At 47.1% G+C, this 17,498-nt stretch overlaps 1 protein-coding gene across 6 annotated transcripts in view; it reads left to right on the top strand.

Annotated features, from left to right (window-relative positions):
• Position 1: 1 nt before the first annotated feature.
• LOC117723957 (palmitoyltransferase ZDHHC11-like) overlaps positions 2-17,498 on the top strand; it is a 31,268-nt gene continuing 13,771 nt past the window's right edge. For 4 of the 6 annotated variants that reach the window (XR_013105109.1, XM_076916321.1, XM_076916319.1 and 1 more), the window contains exons 1-5: positions 2-118; positions 4,550-4,771; positions 12,885-13,063; positions 13,790-13,891; positions 17,306-17,430. Coding sequence is in view for 5 of the 6 variants with exons in the window: in XM_076916321.1 (XP_076772436.1) it covers positions 44-118; positions 4,550-4,771; positions 12,885-13,063; positions 13,790-13,891; positions 17,306-17,430 (703 nt within the window). In the remaining variant the exon portion in view is untranslated. Of the gene's footprint in view, positions 119-991; positions 3,180-4,549; positions 4,772-12,884; positions 13,064-13,789; positions 13,892-17,305; positions 17,431-17,498 lie in introns of those variants that run through there. The other 2 variants (XM_076916320.1, XM_034523558.2) reach the window with 2 other exon arrangements.

Here is a 17,498-nt window from a genome sequence, read left to right as displayed (position 1 = left end):
CTCCGTATGATCATCCTGTCTGCTTTGATGGTGGGGCCACCTGATGTATCCTATAGACCAACTGGGCATCTTGCTCCTCATTGGGAATAAAGATGCAAAGAAGACCTGGCCTTCACAGGTGAGCTGCAGTGGAAGTTCAGTTGTGAGGGGAGAAGGGCTGCGGCTAGGGGGCTATAGTAGGTGGCATGCTCTGCACAGGCAAGCAGGGCGGAAAGCAGCAGGGCTACGGAAGTCTGAGATTTGCCACAGTCATTGGCAAAGGATAGAACATCTCACAACTGGTAAAGCATTAGTAAGTGATTGCAGCTAATTCTGGTCTGAGCCAGGAGCAGCACTCAGGAAAAACTGCCTGTTTCCTGGGACTACTATGTCTTGGTCTTGACACTACCACCTCCCATTTCAGGCTAATTTAGCTCTGGGCCACTGCCCCGACTGGGAGGGAAACTGGGAAGGTTGATTCTGGGTCTGCAGCATCATGGAGATGCACTGTGCTGCACCAGCCTGCAGGAGGCTCTCAAGCCTAGGCAATTATACAGCATGTCTGAGTGGACGCCTCCTAGGAACAGAGCTTTTCTCCAGGGCCTGTTTCTCACTGGTACACTGCCCTAGGTCTTCTACACATAGCCAAGGTGAATGGGAGCCTGGGCCAGCAAAGGGCATTTGGGCCGTGCTCTGGGGGATCCATTTTTGTGATTCCCATAGTGGGAGGACTATACATGAGCCTTGGGAGATGCTATTGCTTCTTGGCCCTCAGCCTGAGGTACACAGGCACATGGGCTGTTTTTGACAGTTGATCATCCAGCTACCATTTCAGAAAAAAGGAAGAAAGCTTTACCCAGTGCCTTCACTGTTGAAAGACCTTATATCTTTTTTTTTTTTTTTTTTTTTTTTTTTCGAGACAGGGTTTCTCTGTGTAGTTTTGGCTGTCCTGGAACTCTGTAGACCAGGCTGGCCTCGAACTCAGAAATCCACCTGCCTCTGCCTCTCAAGTGCTGGGATTACAGGCATACGCCACCACTGCCCGGCTGAAAGACCTTATATCTTTAATTTGGTGAAATTTACTGCATAAACTTAAACCATTTGCCATTTAAATTATATAATTCATTCACTACATTTCTATTATTATTCAGCCACTACACCCATTACGTTTTAGAACATCACCCTGTAAAGAAACTCCATGCTCACTGAGGTCACCAGTTAATTCTCTGGATTTGCCAATTCTGGGTATTAGCCTTAGTAGGATTTCATATTTTCCTTTTACTGTTACATCTTGGAGGCCAGCCTCACTTAGGTGACTTCTCCTCACCAGACACTGTAGCCTTCCTTGGCCACTGTTCAATACTGGGTACTGGGGAGGTCCTGGAGGCCAGACATTTCCTGGCCAAACCAGAAACACACAACAGCTGATTGGGTGAGGTAGGCTTGAATCTTCAACCTCACTGTCTGGATGTCACCCATGGGCTTGTCCAGTACCCACTTCTCACTCTGGGGAAACTACCAACACCTCAGGAAAGAAAGAGGTGAGGTCAAAACGTAAGATAGTTGAAAGCCACTTTGCATCTCTTTAGACTGGAATGTATATACATCACAGGTCAAACGAGAGGCCTGTGTGCAGGTAAAGGTTTGTATAGGCATGTATGTGTGCAGGTGAGGATTGCACAGGTGGAGGTATGTACAACTGTGTGTGCAGAAGAGGGTATGTGAATGTAAAGTATATGTGCAGGTGAGAGGTGTGCAGATGAAGTGTGCACGTGGACTATTTAGAGGTGGGATGTACAGGTGAAGATGTGCAGTCAGGCATACGACATAGGGTGACTGTTTCCAAATCCTCAGAAGGAAAGAAGAGTCAACACTGGCACCACCTTTTGATCTAACATGAGGACCAGCCACTGCAGACCTTAGCAAATACTGGCCAAACTTCAGGGTTCAGCAGGAGGCAGTAGTTTTCATTAAGAATGAGAAAGTTTTACCAAGACTACTCATGTCCAGCCCTGCAGAGATGTCATGAATATCTGGAGGAATACTGAGAACCACACAATAATGGTGCGAGGGGAGATGCATTCTGGGAGGCTTGCTGTCACCTGTCAAGAGTCCAGCAATACATGTGGGACCTAGGAGAACATGATGTGACTCAACACTCCAGCCCCAGACTGTCCAGAGCAGACATTCTGAATCCCAACATACCAGGCTGCCCTTCCCTCCAGTCAAACTCTACCATGCTCTTACTCCTCTACCTAGTGTCTTTAGTATGTTTCATTCTCTTAATCACATGCTCCCTGCACACTCTGGACAGCAGATTCACGTTAGACTGTAAACCCTGGGCTTTCAGCAGAGCAACTATCACAACATCCTGCCTGCAGGTGACTTTCTAGTGGTGATGCATGCCACCATAGGGACTGTGAATGGAAAGAGATGTATTCTGTCTATCCTATCTCAGTCCCAGGAATGCATTCCCAGTTAGCCCACTCTGGGAGCACCCATGTCATCTTGGAAGCCCACAAATAGGACCTAAACATTTCTTAAGCTAAAATTTGAAATGTTGAGGGAGAAAACTTCAGTAGTATTGTATTTGGAAATTCTCAGGAGAGAATGGGGCTTCATCAACTCACTGCTCAGCATCCATAGTCTAGGAAGTGTTACTTGGCCATCCAGACCGTGGCCACCTTAGAGAAGCAGTCTGCAGGGTAGTTTGTCAGGCTTAGAGTTTTGTGTTTCTCTATGAAGCATGTGCACCTCAGCTTCTACAGAAAAACCCTTGGAGATCAAGTGTAAAGAAATTGGAGTTGGCAGTGCATATCAGAGAGGCCCACACACAAGCCAGTGGCCTTCATTTAATAGACTGCAATAGTTTTTCTAGTTAAAACTCATGTAAAGCAAATTCAGTCTCTTCAGTGGGTGGTGAAGCTGAATTCTGCCTTTTAAAGTCCACACCTGTGGGAACCAACTGGCCCCATTTCCATCCTATCTATGCTACCCACTGGTCTGATACCTCTGTTATGTCTCACAGCCAGCAGTAGTCAGTCTCCTTGGTTCCAGGGGCCATGGCTTTATGAGCTGTGGAACCTTCCTTTGCGAGGTGTTCCGTATCCGCTTTGTTCATAGGAACACCCAACCACTGTTTAACATGTCAGCACTGAGCAAGAAGTGCCTGACCTGTGCTGCTCAATCTGATGAGGGAGGTAAGAACACAGAGTAGACATTCACCAAAGGCAGTAAGTAATGTTTCATCTCATAACTCCCTGGGTGAGAGCTTCACAGTGGAGACTCAGCCCATTGGAGACGCCAGCTATCATATAACCTGTTTGGTTTCTTAGAGCTGGCAAGATTTCTGTCTCAGGAACCTCTCCATGGGTACATACAACGAGAGACTCAAGACTGGGAAGGCTCCTCCTGAGAAATAAGGGCACTGATAGGAAATCATGAACAGGATGGGGAACAGCAGGGTTGAACAGTTCAAAGAATATATGCACCTAAGGCTGCATATAGAGAATTCATGGCTGCGAGTAACATGTAAGAAGTTCTGGGAGTGTTAGCTGTAGCTGTGTTAGTAGTCATGGCAGGATCCTATACTGACGCCTACCGTGAAGAATATAGAAGCAAGAGAACTGAGCCAAATAATCACAGACACTAGAAGCTCCCAGCACCACTGACTCTTGAATCTAAAATCACAATTCAAAGCGTACCAGAGTCACACACATCCTTAGTCAAGTTTTGAGAGGATCAATTATGCTATTATGAAATGAGTAAATGAAGAAACTCCAGACAGTGGGGTGTAACTCTGAGGGAGTCAAGCCAGAGTATTAACAGGTATCATGAGCAAAATATAGACAGAGACAGGCAGAGGAGATAGTTTGGGAAGCCAGGGAGCAAAAAGGAGGATGCCAGGGGACCTAAGAATTGTGTGGTGCGTGCGTATGATGTAAGGAGTGGTGTTTTCTGTGTATTGTGGAGCTGTATGTTCTATGTGTGGTGTGTAGCTTTGTGTGATATGTATATTCCCACATAGCAACTATCAATGCTAAACTTTGGAACTGGTAGGAAGATGTGTGTGTGTGTGTGTGTGTGGGGGTCATCTTGTTGGCTCACTGCCAGGTCCCTTTTCTTGTACCATGCTCTTCTTGTCCTGGGCCCTTTCTCTTAGTGCTCTCCCTCCACAGCAGCACCTTTCTAGGAGGAAGTGTAGTGGGAGGTAGGGTTCTATGAAAATAGATGCATTTGGGTTCTTATATAAGAAGGCCTCAGTGTTCTCTTTATGTCTTTTCTAATATTTGTCATTTGAACATTTGGGGTAGAATTGTGTCATGGAGAGAAGTGGTACTCTAGCAGATCTGACCTAACCAAGGGATCTATTCATGAATATCTGTTCTCACAGAGGTGTAGGATAGACATACTCAGCCTTGTGCCCACTATCTTGGGAGCTGCAAACCTACCTGTCATGATAGGGCTCTCCTGCCAGATATCAGCTTCGGGCCCAGGTTCTGGTGACCCCCCTGACAATGACAAGTGGTATGCCCAGGAATAGACAGCATTGTGCCTTTTTGTCTCTCAGATGAACATCTGTGGCATCAACCAGAACCGGGTCCTCCCAGAAACCCAGGAAAACAATGTGAAGAAGCACCAACCACGCCCTCTGTCTAGGGTGAATGGCTGGTCAACACCCCTCCACTCCTTTCAAGCACTATCCTGGACCACCTACTTCACCATGTCCATTGTCACCTTTGGGATCTTCATCCCCTTTCTGCCAACTACCTGGAAACATGCTGCCAATATTGTATCCTTTGTACTAGAAGGGTGGGCTCCTGGGCTATGTGTCTCTTGGAAGGGGGAGGGCTTCTGAAGGTCTTCAAGAGAACTGGTCCTGAGCCCTACTATACCTATGCAGTGGGCTCTGTCTCTGCCTAGACTACTTTTTCCTGTGGCGCTGAAGTCAGCCCTGTGACCCCACATTGCCTGATAGAAGGTGCTCTTGCTATTGTGAATGTTAGAATTCTGCTAGATACAGGACCCTGGAAGTGGTGACCCAAGGGAAGAGAAGCAGCTATAGACTACAGTCACATCTTTCTTACAGTGTACAAAGAGGCCCTTCTCTGTTGACTCACAGAGTAGCGAAATCAATAAGAAAGGGCTTCAGAGGCATATACTTGGCCATCACTGACCCACGGCCTGCCAGCGTGCTTGGATAGCTCTATAGCGTCCATTCCTAACACATGGAAAGTGTACAGGAGCCCTGCACCTGGACAGGCCTTTAGAGATGGTTCCCCAGGGCAATGGGAAGACCTGTATCCATACTCACTTCTTTATGGCATGGTGTATATCAGGGTGGGCGTCTGATCAAGGAGACCAGGCCCTTAGGGGTAAGTCCATTTAGAGCCAGTACCAAGCTGGTGCAAAGTGGACCTCCGCTTAGAAAACCGCATCTACAAGCCATAGACGAGGACTAGGTGGCATTTATCTTAGTGAGGACATACTCTGGGTGTAGTCTCTACAGGGGACTTTGCTTTGCAGGTCTTAGGAGTTAGGGGAACTAGGCATATGTGGTGGAAGGAGACCTTGCAGGACACAAGACTGAGTGAGTGTTGAAGAGCCAGGGCAAGTACTGCCACATCTTGGGGGTCTGTTTTGCAGAGACTGGATACATTAGTATCTCAAAGTCACCCACTTCAGCAGTTAGAACTGACAAGTCTTTCATTTTTCACATGCATGTTAAGGGTTGCATCTTTTAAAAAAAAAACCTCTCAGATGTTGGAACCTATCACATGTAAATGCTGTGGTGTATAACAGCCTGGCTCTTATGCTCATAACCACTATGCTATTATCTTCCTGGAAAAGCACACTCATCTTCTAATATCCCTATTGCCAGCACCACAATTTTCTTTATTATTTTGCAGTGAGTACTGGGGATTGAACCCAGGGCACTTATTGTACCATAACTTGTAATTGCAGCACCGTGAAGCTTCCCAGAGTGTGGTACCTCTAGGTCTTTGGTTGAAGAAACTGGAGCAGAGTATCTCCCAGTTCAGCTGTGGCTGGTTCTTTTCTACATAGTGGTAGAGACTTCTTTGTGGGAAGGCTTTTGAGAATGAATTCAATGTAACAGGTAAAAAGTTATTCAGGTTTCCTGCTTCATCTTATGTTCATTTTAGTAAGGTATGTTTCTCTTGAAATTTGAGGATTCTAAAATGTCAAATTTCTTAGAATAAAGTTATTCACAATATTGCCTATGCTTTTCATTTTATCTCTGAAGGATATAGTTTGTTTTTGTTTTTTGGGGGGACGGATTTTCTATATAGTCCAATATGGCTGTGAACTTGTGATCCTCCAGGTTCAGACTAAGTGTTAGAATTAGGTGTGTATTATATTCAGCAAATATAGTAACATCTTCATTGGCTGCCTGTTTGCCTTCCTCTCTCCCTCCCTCCCCTCCCCTGCCTTCCCTCCCTACCTCCTTCTTTTCTTCCTTCCTTCCTTTCCTCCCTCCCTCCACACCCATCCTCTTTCTTTTTACCTGAAATTGGATCTTTCTATGTGACCCAGGCTCACTGTGAACACCCAGTCCTCTTGCTTCAGCCTCTCCAGTGCTGGGATTTCAGGTGTGAATGACCACTCTGGCTTTCTTGTAGAGTCACCTTTACCGTTTGCCACTTTTCTCTGCTGTTGGCCTCTTTCTATCTTTAATTTTCCAGCTTTTATTTTTATTATTCCTTCTTTCAACTAACATTGGGATTCTCACCTTTAAGTGGAGATGCAGGTCACTGGCTTCCTCAACATATATTTAGAGTTATGCTACTATATTTTCCCTGAAAGTTTGAGCCCTGTTCTGGGTAGTTTTGTCAATTTGACACAAGCTAGAGTAATTTTGGAGAGGGAAACTTAATTGAGAAAAATGCCTCCATAGTATTGGCCCATAGGCAAGTCTGTATGTCATTTTCTTTAGTGATAATTGACGTGGGAGAGCCCAGCTCATTGTGGACAATGCCTTCCTTGGACCAGGTTGTCCTGGATGGTATAAGACAGCAAACTGAACAAGCCATAGTAAGCAAGACAATAAACAGTGTTCCTCTATGGCTTCTGCTTCAGTTCCTGCCCCCAGGTTCCTGTCCTGCTGGAGTTCCTGCCCCGACTTCCCTCAGTGATGGACTATTACCTGGAAATGTACAATGAAATAAACCCTTTGTTCCCCAAGTTGCTTTGGTCATGATGTTTTTATCACAGCAATAGAAATCACAACTAAGAAGGTCCCCCATTGCCTGTATTCCCAGAGCAGGCCAACACCAGTTGCTCATGTAGTCTTGCTAGTGATAGGAGACTTATTTTTAGAGATAAACCAAAGATGCCTGTGGCAGGTACACTGTGAGCCCACAGACATCCTGGCAATGTGCAACCCTGGAAATACATATCCTGGGACACACATCATGGAATACACACCCTGGATGCTTACATCCCAGGTACATTTATCCTGAGCACATATACATCCCAGTATGCACATCACAGGCACACATGCATTCTGGGAAGACTTCCTCCATCCTGTACATGCATCCTGGGCACACACACACATTCCAGGCATATATACACATATCCAAGATATACACGCTCTGGGGAAATGTACATCCCAAAGCACACTTGTAAACAAGACTCTCCCACACACAACCCTGGTACATGCACCCTGGGTATGCACACATCTCAGGCACATCTATCTCAGACATGTGAACCCTGGACACACTTTTACTCAATTGGTCTTACAACATCAAGTCTTGTCTATGAGAGACAGGCCGAGGGTGGCCTGCAGGCATCAACTACAGGTGCAGTGAAAACCTTCAGATCTCTGCCCCGCCCTCATGCCCAGGATTCAAACAGGCAGCAGCACCCTCTTCCAAAAGGAGTCTTTGCTATAAAGCCCAGGTTCTATCCAGTTAACCAGAACAGAGTGGGCATTTGAACTGTGTGAGACTAAGCCATGTGGAAGTTCAAATGTCCACAAGGGAGGGGGACAAAAAGATGTAGCTGCCTGTGTCATGCTATTCAAATATACAGTACTCCACCAACCTTCTTCTCTTCTCATCAGGGTGACAGGTTCCAACTCTGATCTCACTATACCAAGTATGAAGCCCACAAACCTAGCTGTACCCTTCTTGGTCCTCCAGAATCTCCAGACCTTGTTGTTGGCCTACTGAGCCTCCATTGTATCCTGACACCCAGGCCCTCTGCTCTCCAATAGCATCTGTCTGGGGTAGTCTCCTTTAACCAAGAGTCCTCAGCCCCCTAGGTCTGCAGAGTTGAAAACCAATGCCATCAGTTCCTGTGTGCTTTTTATTATAGGCGGTTGGCCTCCTGGGCCTGCAACCATAATGAGGGATACGAGATGATACTGAAGTCATCATCCCATAGCTCAATGCCCCACTTCTGACTATGCAACACCAGACACAGCACCCTCACTAAATGCCTTAGCATGGACATAAAACAGGCAATAGTTCAACAATTTCTAACATCTCTCAAATGTCCTTTATACAAGTTTTTAAAACCCAGAGTCTAGTCAGCTCTAAGTCTTGAATGTAGGGAGAGAACCTCTCAGTCTCCTTATTGGAGCATGGCGGTTGCCAGTCTGAGCCTGGCTGTAGCATTTCTGAGATGTTAGGTAGCCTGTGGCCTGTCAGGTTGACCAGGAAGTTTCAGCAAGAGTATGATACAGGTGTTAGCACAACCCACTGCCATTAGGGGGTAGTACCTGTGGGAGCCTAGCTACAGTCAGTGCTAAATCTCTAGATCTGCCATTCTTCCTGAACTTGTCCACCTATGCCCTGTAAAGGAGGGATCTCTTCCCTGCTCCCTGCTTTCCATCTTGCTTTCTTTCATATCTTTCCATCAGTACTGTGGAATAATGTGTGTGAGACATATGGCTGTCCTAAAAGAGCTACCCAAGGTGTCTTGGGTGAGAGATGATGTATTTCTCTTAGTTCTGGGGTAGCAGTCTAAAATGAAACTGACCCAGGGCCACATTCTCCCAAAAAAACCACTGGGTAGTACTCTGTTACCTGGCACTGCCTTGTCCTGGGAATGCAGTCTTCTCCTGGTGTTGGTTCATCTTCTGCCTTGGGAATTCAGTCTCCTGTGTTTCCCATAAAAATGTTTAGTATGTGTGTGTTCTGTTCACCATAGCATGTATGTGGAGTTCAGAGGACAACATTCTTTTCTTTTTTTCTATTTATTTATTCACTTAACACCCCGATTGCAGCTGCCCCTCTCCTCCCAGCACCCCACAACCCTCCCCACAACCCTCCCCTTCTCCTCCAAGAAGGAGGAGAATCCCCCCCCCCCCAGGGTACCAACCCACCCTGGCACATCAAGTCACTGCAGGACCCAGCACTTCCTCTCCTACTGGGGCCAGACAAGGCAGCCTAGAACGGGATTCACAGGCAGGCAACACCATCAGTGACAGCTCTCTACCCCGTCCCTGTAGAGGACAAATTTCAGGAGTCAGTTCTCTCTTTCTCTACCACAGGATCTGGGTTGTCAGGCTTCCAGAGGAAGCTCTTTGAACTGCTGAATCACCTTGTTGGTCTCCAGTTGCCATTTTCATAAGGTCTGTGGTCACAGTGGATCAGATTGTTCCCAGTGGCCTCCTTTACCTGGTTTGTGATGACTCTTGTTTTGCAAATGAGGTCTGCAAACTTTGGTGCCAGGACGTGGATATGCTTAGGAGACACACACTGTCTGATAATCACTGCTTTCTTCTCTTTATTCCTAACATGGCCCTGTTTGACCCTGGATCTTTTCTGGTGGTTTTGTGTTTGCTGCAGTGGGTCATTCCTGCCACATACCCAGATGCCTCAGCTCCATTTCTCCCCAGAGCCCTGTTAAACCCACTTGGTAGCTCAGTCTCAGCTGTTGTCCAGAGACACTGGAGCTCCTTCAGCGTCCTTCCTTGGCTTTTCAGGTCAGGTTATTGCCTCTGAAATTCTTTTATTAGCCTGACTATATTGGCATTATGCTCAAACGAGCAGTGCTTAGTACTAGCCACTAGAGGGCAGCAGCATCACTTGGCACTTGCTAGGCACCATGAGGGGCTGGGAAGTGAGGGGCTGGGTTAGAAGAACTAAGACTTTCTGTGGAGAGGATCTGAGAAAACCCTGAGGCCAGAGAAAAGCCTGAAGATCCTTCTTGTGGTTCAGATGAGAAAGGGCACACCAGGCTGGTGGCTTGTGAGGGTCCCGTTGTCAGGAGTGACTCCTTTCCTGGAGACAAGGGAATAGATAACAAACACAGTTTAGCCAACAGGACCCACGGTGCAATATCAAACCTTTAGCCCAGAAATCTTTTTTTGAGTCCTGTGTTGTGCCAAGGCAATGTGAACTGAGGAGGGGCATCAAGCATGTCTTAGGCTGTTGTTGTAGCTCAGCCGCAGAATTTGCCCTGGAGGAATCATGAGTCCAGACAGTACCAGAATGTTGGCTCCTCCTGAGCCTCCCCTCTTCCTGCGGAAACAGGACAAGGGAGAGGTCACTAGTTCGAGGAGGCTGAGGAGGGTGGTGTCCTGAGCTGGCGCCCTTCCTTTGTTTGTTTACTAAACACAGATTGTTGCTAGGGAATGTTCCAGCCAGCTGTGGTTCTCATAGGCAACCCACATGGAAACTTCCAGAGGGAGTTGGAGGGAGGCCCTCATGGAGGACGCCTCACCCTGCTTCTTTCGTATTTAGCTATCCACTGAGACAAGGCTCTAGAGAAGACAGGGGCAGATCCTGAAGAAGTTTTTCTTCTGGGCTCTTCCTTGGGAATGTCACCCTGGTGTGTGGTAAGAAGTGACCAGCCATGTCATCTGAGACAAAATATAGTATAGTAAGGTCACCAGCATGATTCCTATGGGTGACAGGGATATCATTGGGTGGTTAAAAAAAATTGCTGGCAAAGTGTTCCTGGACAAGCTTTGCACAGGAGAATGTGATAAAAGACGCTCTGTAACTTTGTCTTTTGTAGGAGAGTTCCATGTCCTAGAGGGACAGATTGAAGGTTGTATCTGACATCTGAGTCCCTTTTGTGACAGATAAATGCTTTTAGGGTGGCCTCCTGGTACTCCATGTGATGACTGGGGACTGACTGTCCTTTAGGGTCTGTTTGGCAGGTTTAGGTTCAAGGGAACCTGGCTCAGTTGTACCCTGAGAACTACTTTGCAGCCATAACCCCCCTCCCCACTATGATTGGACTGTATCCTAGGAGTCCCCAACAGTATGGGTATGGATGCTGGCGGTTTGGAGAAGATGTGCGGGTATCACGAGGTGTGGTCACAGAGGGCCTGGGCGTTTGACCTCAGCCTTACCTCATTTGCTCCTCAAAATGCCTCTTGGGCTTTCTACCTGCCTACTGGTTTCTATTAGAACAGACCTGTTCTAGTGTTACAGGGAACACTAGAGTCGGCACCCAGGCAGTATAAGACTCCCCATGTCCTTGTCCCTTACCCACCAATGTCCCAGGCTCTGAACATGCTCCTTACTACCTGTCACCATGAGGGAAGCACATCAGCCCTCAAATTAGCTTCAAGGAGTGGGAACAGCTACTGGACCATGTTCTTGTCACAGTAGTATCAACAGTTGTGAGTAACCCTGTGCCCAGCCCCACTGGCTTATACCATATCTGCAATCTGTTTTACAATAGAACAGGTAGTATAAGCCTCTTCTGCCACACACACACATCCAGTCCTGCACCAGCTCCTACTCTGGTCCTCCTGGAATATAGCTTTCTGTCTTCCTCACAGTCACTTCTCTGTGCTCTGAACCTGCTTCTCAGTCCTGTGTTCATGCCCAGAATCCTGCATACTGGCCAGTTCATGCTGGAAGATGAGGTGAGCAAGACAGGGTCCGCACCAGGGTTTGGGTCAGCATACAGGCCTCTTGCAGGCTTATCCTACATCATTGATTCTTTTGGGACCTTCATTAGGGTTCTTCCACAACACATGTCGTCCACAAAATCCAACCCTAGCATGCAGGATGGCTTTGGAAATCAGCACTACAACCAGGCCAACAACCCTGAGCTCTTAGAAGGACTGGGAAAAAGGGTTTCTTGTTAAGTGTCCATGTCCTGTTACAATCTCTGCAGAGTCTCTTGTGTATGCCTATGGCCTTTCTCTTGCCTGGACACAAAGTAGCCTGCCTGCTGGCACAAGCTTAGGCTGTAGGGCATGGGACTTTGTTGGCTTCCTTTAGAGATGCTGTAAATGCTGGTCTATCTGGCCCAGAAATCAGGGCAAGAGAGGGGAGTTTCTGTAACTGATAACTCTTTTTGTATATTATCCCAGGGACAGGAGGAGAGACGGAGGGGACAAAGACCTTTTTCTTGTGGTCATGTAGGCTTAGATGGGCAAAGTCCAAAGGTACCTGAGAGTCTCATGATCCCTGAAGCTCTAACTCAAGCTGAGATTGGAGACTACCCTCCAACTGCTGCCTAACCTTCATGTTTCTGGTGAACATAGCTTTCTCCTGTATTGTGGCCAACAGTAACTCTATTGCTAATGGAACCCACATATATTGCATGGTCTGGCCTGGCCTAGTCCCACTTGTATCCTAGGTCTTTCCTATCTGGGAAACACCTGCCACCAGGTGAACCACTTTGGGCCTCTGAAGCTATCATCAAGGTATAAACTACTCCTTTTGAAGGCTTTTCCTTGTCCCTGGCCACATAAGACATTTCAGGGCTTGTGCACACTGTGACCAGTAGTTAGCTGGCTTGTCTGACTCTCCAAAGTGAGTGACTCTATGGGATATGTCCTCAGATGCTGCAGACATCAACGACTAGGAGTCCCAGGGTCTTTCCTTAGTCTCTGACACTGTCTGTCACATTGGGAGACGCTTTTTACCATGTCAGCCAGGCTCAGGGCTATGTGTTCCTTGACATCCCAGGTGATGGGTGGGGTGTTCATATTCCACCTCATCGTGCACTTGATCGCAATAACCATCGATCCAGCTGACAACAATGTCCGACTCAAAAAGGACTACATGAAGCCTATGCCGACCTTCGACAGGTCCAAACACGCACATGTGATTCAGAACCAGTATTGCCACCTGTGTGAGGTTACCGTGTGAGTGGAGTAGGAGTTTGGGTATAGAGTCCTGCTGACCCGTGGCCCCACAGTTGCCCAGATGAGCCTGGTGTTGCTGGGCACTAGCTTTTTGTTGCATTCCATGGAGGGCTCAGTCACATACTCACAGCCTCCTAGTGGGCCACACTATATTGCCCCATAGGCTGACAGTCCTACCTCCCGGTTCCCAATAACTCTCTCCCTTGGTGTGAAGAGCTGCAGTCTGTTGCCCAGTGGTGTCTTTCTCAGGTCATCTTGTATACGTAGGCCCTTCTTTGTGGTGGTGGGTGGGGCAAGCATTCTACTTCCTTGTGGTTTTTCTGATAAACCTCACATTTCTAATTGGGGAGGAGGGAAGGCAATTTCAACTGATGCCTGGTGAGGTCCAAAGTCTCCAGAACCTGAGCAGGGCAGCACACTAACTTGGCTACAGGAAAGGGCTCTGTAGGCACTGGGTGAGCTACCAGCCTTCAACTCCTAGATAGAACTTTCAGTCTCCCATCTAGCAAACAAGCCTACTTACAGGGAAGTCCTGGGTCTACCTTCCAGGAACAACACCCATGGGCACAGGCTCATCTCTCTGCCCAAGATGGCCTTGTCTTTGCTACAGACTTCTAGTTCCCCACTGTCTTCAGATGGAGACCCCACCCACCATTTCATGATAGATACATAGTTCCCATGGTGCATTTGGGGCTAACAAGCTGTTTCTCTCCATTTCTTTTCCAGGAGCAAAAAAGCCAAACATTGCAGCTCCTGCAACAAATGTATCTCTGGCTTTGACCACCACTGCAAATGGCTGAACAACTGTGTGGGCAGGAGAAACTACTGGTGAGGCACTTTTAGGGTCAAGGCTGTGACCTAGGGGAGGGACCTGTGGCCCTGGGATTCCTAGGAATAAGTGGCAGGTGATGGAGTGGAGGGGCCCATAGACTCTGGGAAACAACACAGGGAAAGGATGACCTTTGGGCCATGTCTGTTTCCAACTATGGCGGAGCTTAGTGCTTGTGGCTGCCAGGTTTGATATGTGTTTGGTGGGGCTGTTCCTAAACATGTGGGTCAAGTTCAAACTCACAAAGTCCATAACTAGGGTGCTCATCATGAATAGTAGGTCAAGCCTGGTCTAGCCTTCTAAACTTACTTCAAGACCTTCTCAATATCATGGCCATCAATCCAAGAACAGTGGCTAGACCCTTGAGCATAGGAGTAAGCATCTAGGCCATCTTAAGGCATTACTCTGCTTGTGAATGCAGAATCCAGAGAGCTTCTGGGCACCAGGTCAGGGTACTCAGCTTTCCTAATGCTGTGAAGCTTTAATACAGTTCCTCATGCTGTGGTGACCCCCAACCATAAAATTATTTTAACTGCTACTTCATAACTGTAATTTTGCTACTGTTATGAATAGTAATGTAAATATTTTTGGAGATAGAGGTTTGCCAAAGGAGTTTTGACACACAGGTTGAAAACTACTGGCCTAGGTTGTCCATCAGCCTTATGAGTCCCGAAGATGAACAGGATATAGTAGCCCCTTACACCAACCCTGTTCCTTCCCCTGCCCTGACAACACATTGGGCTATGATGTCTCTGCCATCCACCCAGGGAACAACTACTGTTACTAGGCATCCCAGTGTGGCCTTCAAGTGATCGCCATGGTTCTGGAATTGACTGGATTAGCCAGGAGATCCTTGCCCACTGTCCCTTTGAGAGCCTCATACTGCCTGGTTACAGAGAAATGAGATTTTTTTTTTTCTGTCTAACCAAGCAGTTTCTGGGAAGGTAAATTGGAATAGATGAAGTGTGGTCTGCTGTTGCGGCCTGAGCTGCCCCGCGTTTGGGGCCAAGATGTCGGGGACTGCTCTATCAATGTTGGGAACTGCACTGCCAAACGCCTTGGGGGCTAAGTTGTTAGAGCCTGCACTGCCCTAAGCTGCTCCGGTCTGTGGGTCAGGGTTCAGCAAGAGAGAGAGTGAAGACAGACATGAGGAATGGAGACCAGACAGAGTGTGATTCAATCCCGTTTATTCTTGAGTCTCTCTTCTTCTCTCTCCAAGTCCCAAGTCTTGAGTTCCTAGTCCCTAGTGCCTCCAAGTTCCAAGTTACTTCTTCCAAGTGCTAAGTGCCTAATGTCTAATTCCAAGTTCTTCCTCCAAGTGCCAAGTGCCTAATACCTAATAATCATTGCCTGTCTTGAGTCTCAAGTGCCTACTACTTAATAATAATTTCTTCTGAGTTCTCTAGTCCAAGTGTCTTCTTCCTCAATGCCTAATTCCTACTCCAAGTTGTACTCCAAGTTGTACTCTCTAACCTAATTCCTAGTTCCAAGTTGTACTCAACTCTTCTGTCTGCCTCTCACCTTTTATATGTCTCACTTCTAAGCCACGCCTCTGAGTCACACCTTTAAGTCATGCCCTTAGGGCTTATCTCTAAATCTGATCTCTAAGTCACGCCCTTAAGTCTCTGCTCTAAATCACAGCTTTAAGTCTCACACACCCAAGGGAAGATCCTGGGTATCTAAAGCAAGATGTTATCAGAGTGTGCTCAGCTGTTGTAGGCTATTGTAATCAAGTCTCTTATCAGGGTATATGGCTCAAGATGGCTGCAAGGATGATAGCCGCCTTCTGTCGGCTCCCCACAGTCTGCCCATGAGTGGGGAGAGGGCAGAAGAAAGCACACTTGCTGTGGCATTGAGATATGGCCTTTGCGTGCCAAAATTGGGGTCAAGGGAAGATCAGAGGGTGATAGAGGTACCACTCATTCTCACTAGTTAGCACTGATTCTTAGCATCTTCACTTTCTGTCCCCTCATTCTCCAGGGCCCAAGAAAGCATAAGTGGGGGAAATGGCATTAAAAAAACACAATTTAAACATTTTTATTTGTAGTTCATGTATGTGGATGTTTTGTCTACTTTTATGTCTGGGCACCTCTTACTCCCAGAGACTAGAAGAGGGCATCATATCCCCCTGGAACTGGAGTTACAAATAGTTGTGAACCACCACGTACATACTGGGAATTGAACCCTGGTCCTCTGGAAGAGCAGTCAGTGATCTTAACCACTGAGCCATCTCTCTTGACCGTCAATGGCATTTTGATATAATTTGACCCCAGAGTTGAATAGAAGCCCATGTCTCACAGTCCTAATAAACAGGAAGCCATATGGATATTGCAGAATGGGGTACAATAAAGGCTGGAGAAGCTCAACACAGTGCATGGGAAGGCAGTGAATGAAAAAGATGCTCAACACAGTGCATGGGAAGGCAGTGAATGAAAAAGATGCTCAACACAGTGCATGGGAAGGCAGTGAATGAAAAAGAAGGAGGAGGAGGGAAGAGGAAGAAAGAGGAAGAAGATGAGGGGGAGGAGAAGAAGAAGAATGGAAGAGAACAGGAAGAGGGAAAAGAAGAAGAAGAAGAAGAAGAAGAAGAAGAAGAAGAAGAAGGAGGAGGAGGAGGAGGAGGAGGAGGAGGAGGAGGAGGAGGAGGAGGAAGAGGAGGAGGAGGAAGAGGAGGAGGAGGAGGAGAAGGAGGAGAAGGAGGAGAAGGAGGAGAAGGAGAAGGAGAAGGAAGGAGGAGGAGAAGGAGAAGGAAGGAGGAGGAGAAGGAGAAGAAAAAAAAGAACAACAACAACAACAACAATGAGGAGGAGGAGGAGGAAGAGAACAAGAAGGAGAGCAAAAAGAGGGGGAACAAGGAGAATAAGAAGGCTAACAAGGAGGAGAAGGACAAAGAGAAGGAGGAGGAGGAGGAGGAAAAAGAGGAAGAGGAGGAGGAACAGCATCAATAAGAACAAGAACAAAACCAAAGACGACAATGACGTTGACAACAACAACAAGAACAACAAACCAAGAAAGGCTTTGATTCCTGAGTAGCCATGATTAGAACACACTTGCTGGAAGATGTTCTGTCCACCTAGGTATTAGTCTGCCATCTCGGGGATTGACTTTTCCTATTGGGTGCGAATGACACTCTTGTGTAGACTGCAGTATAGAAGGACATGAGGGCTCAGGTAGAAGACTATGGGAAATGTGGAGCTGTATAATCATGGGCCAGAATCAGCCTAGAGTATGTGAAGGACATAGGAGAAAGAACACAAGAAGGAAGGGCGGAGAAGACACCAGTAGACTTTGGGTTCTGTGCTTCCACATTACCACACCAGACCTGTGTGTTGATCTCATGTACTCAGCTGGGTGTTAGTCTGTGCTAACTAACCTCTGACTTGCTCATCTCTGAGAAGTATTCTCTCATGCAGGTTCTTCTTCTGCTCTGTGGCCTCAGCTGCAGTTGGGCTTCTTGGTCTGATGATTATCTTGTTGTACATCTTCATCCAGTATTTTGTCAACCCTGATGAGCTTCGCACGGATCCTCTATATAAAGGTACCCATCTGATGCTCAGGGACTGCTACTGCCTGGTTCCCATGTGCCAAGCATTAGGCTTCCAGACC

This window comes from Arvicanthis niloticus, chromosome 19 (genome assembly GCF_011762505.2).
Source record: "Arvicanthis niloticus isolate mArvNil1 chromosome 19, mArvNil1.pat.X, whole genome shotgun sequence".
NCBI classification, from domain to species: Eukaryota; Metazoa; Chordata; class Mammalia; order Rodentia; family Muridae; genus Arvicanthis; species Arvicanthis niloticus.
Note: the sequence above shows the minus strand (reverse complement) of the source record. Positions and strands in the feature narration are given on the sequence as shown.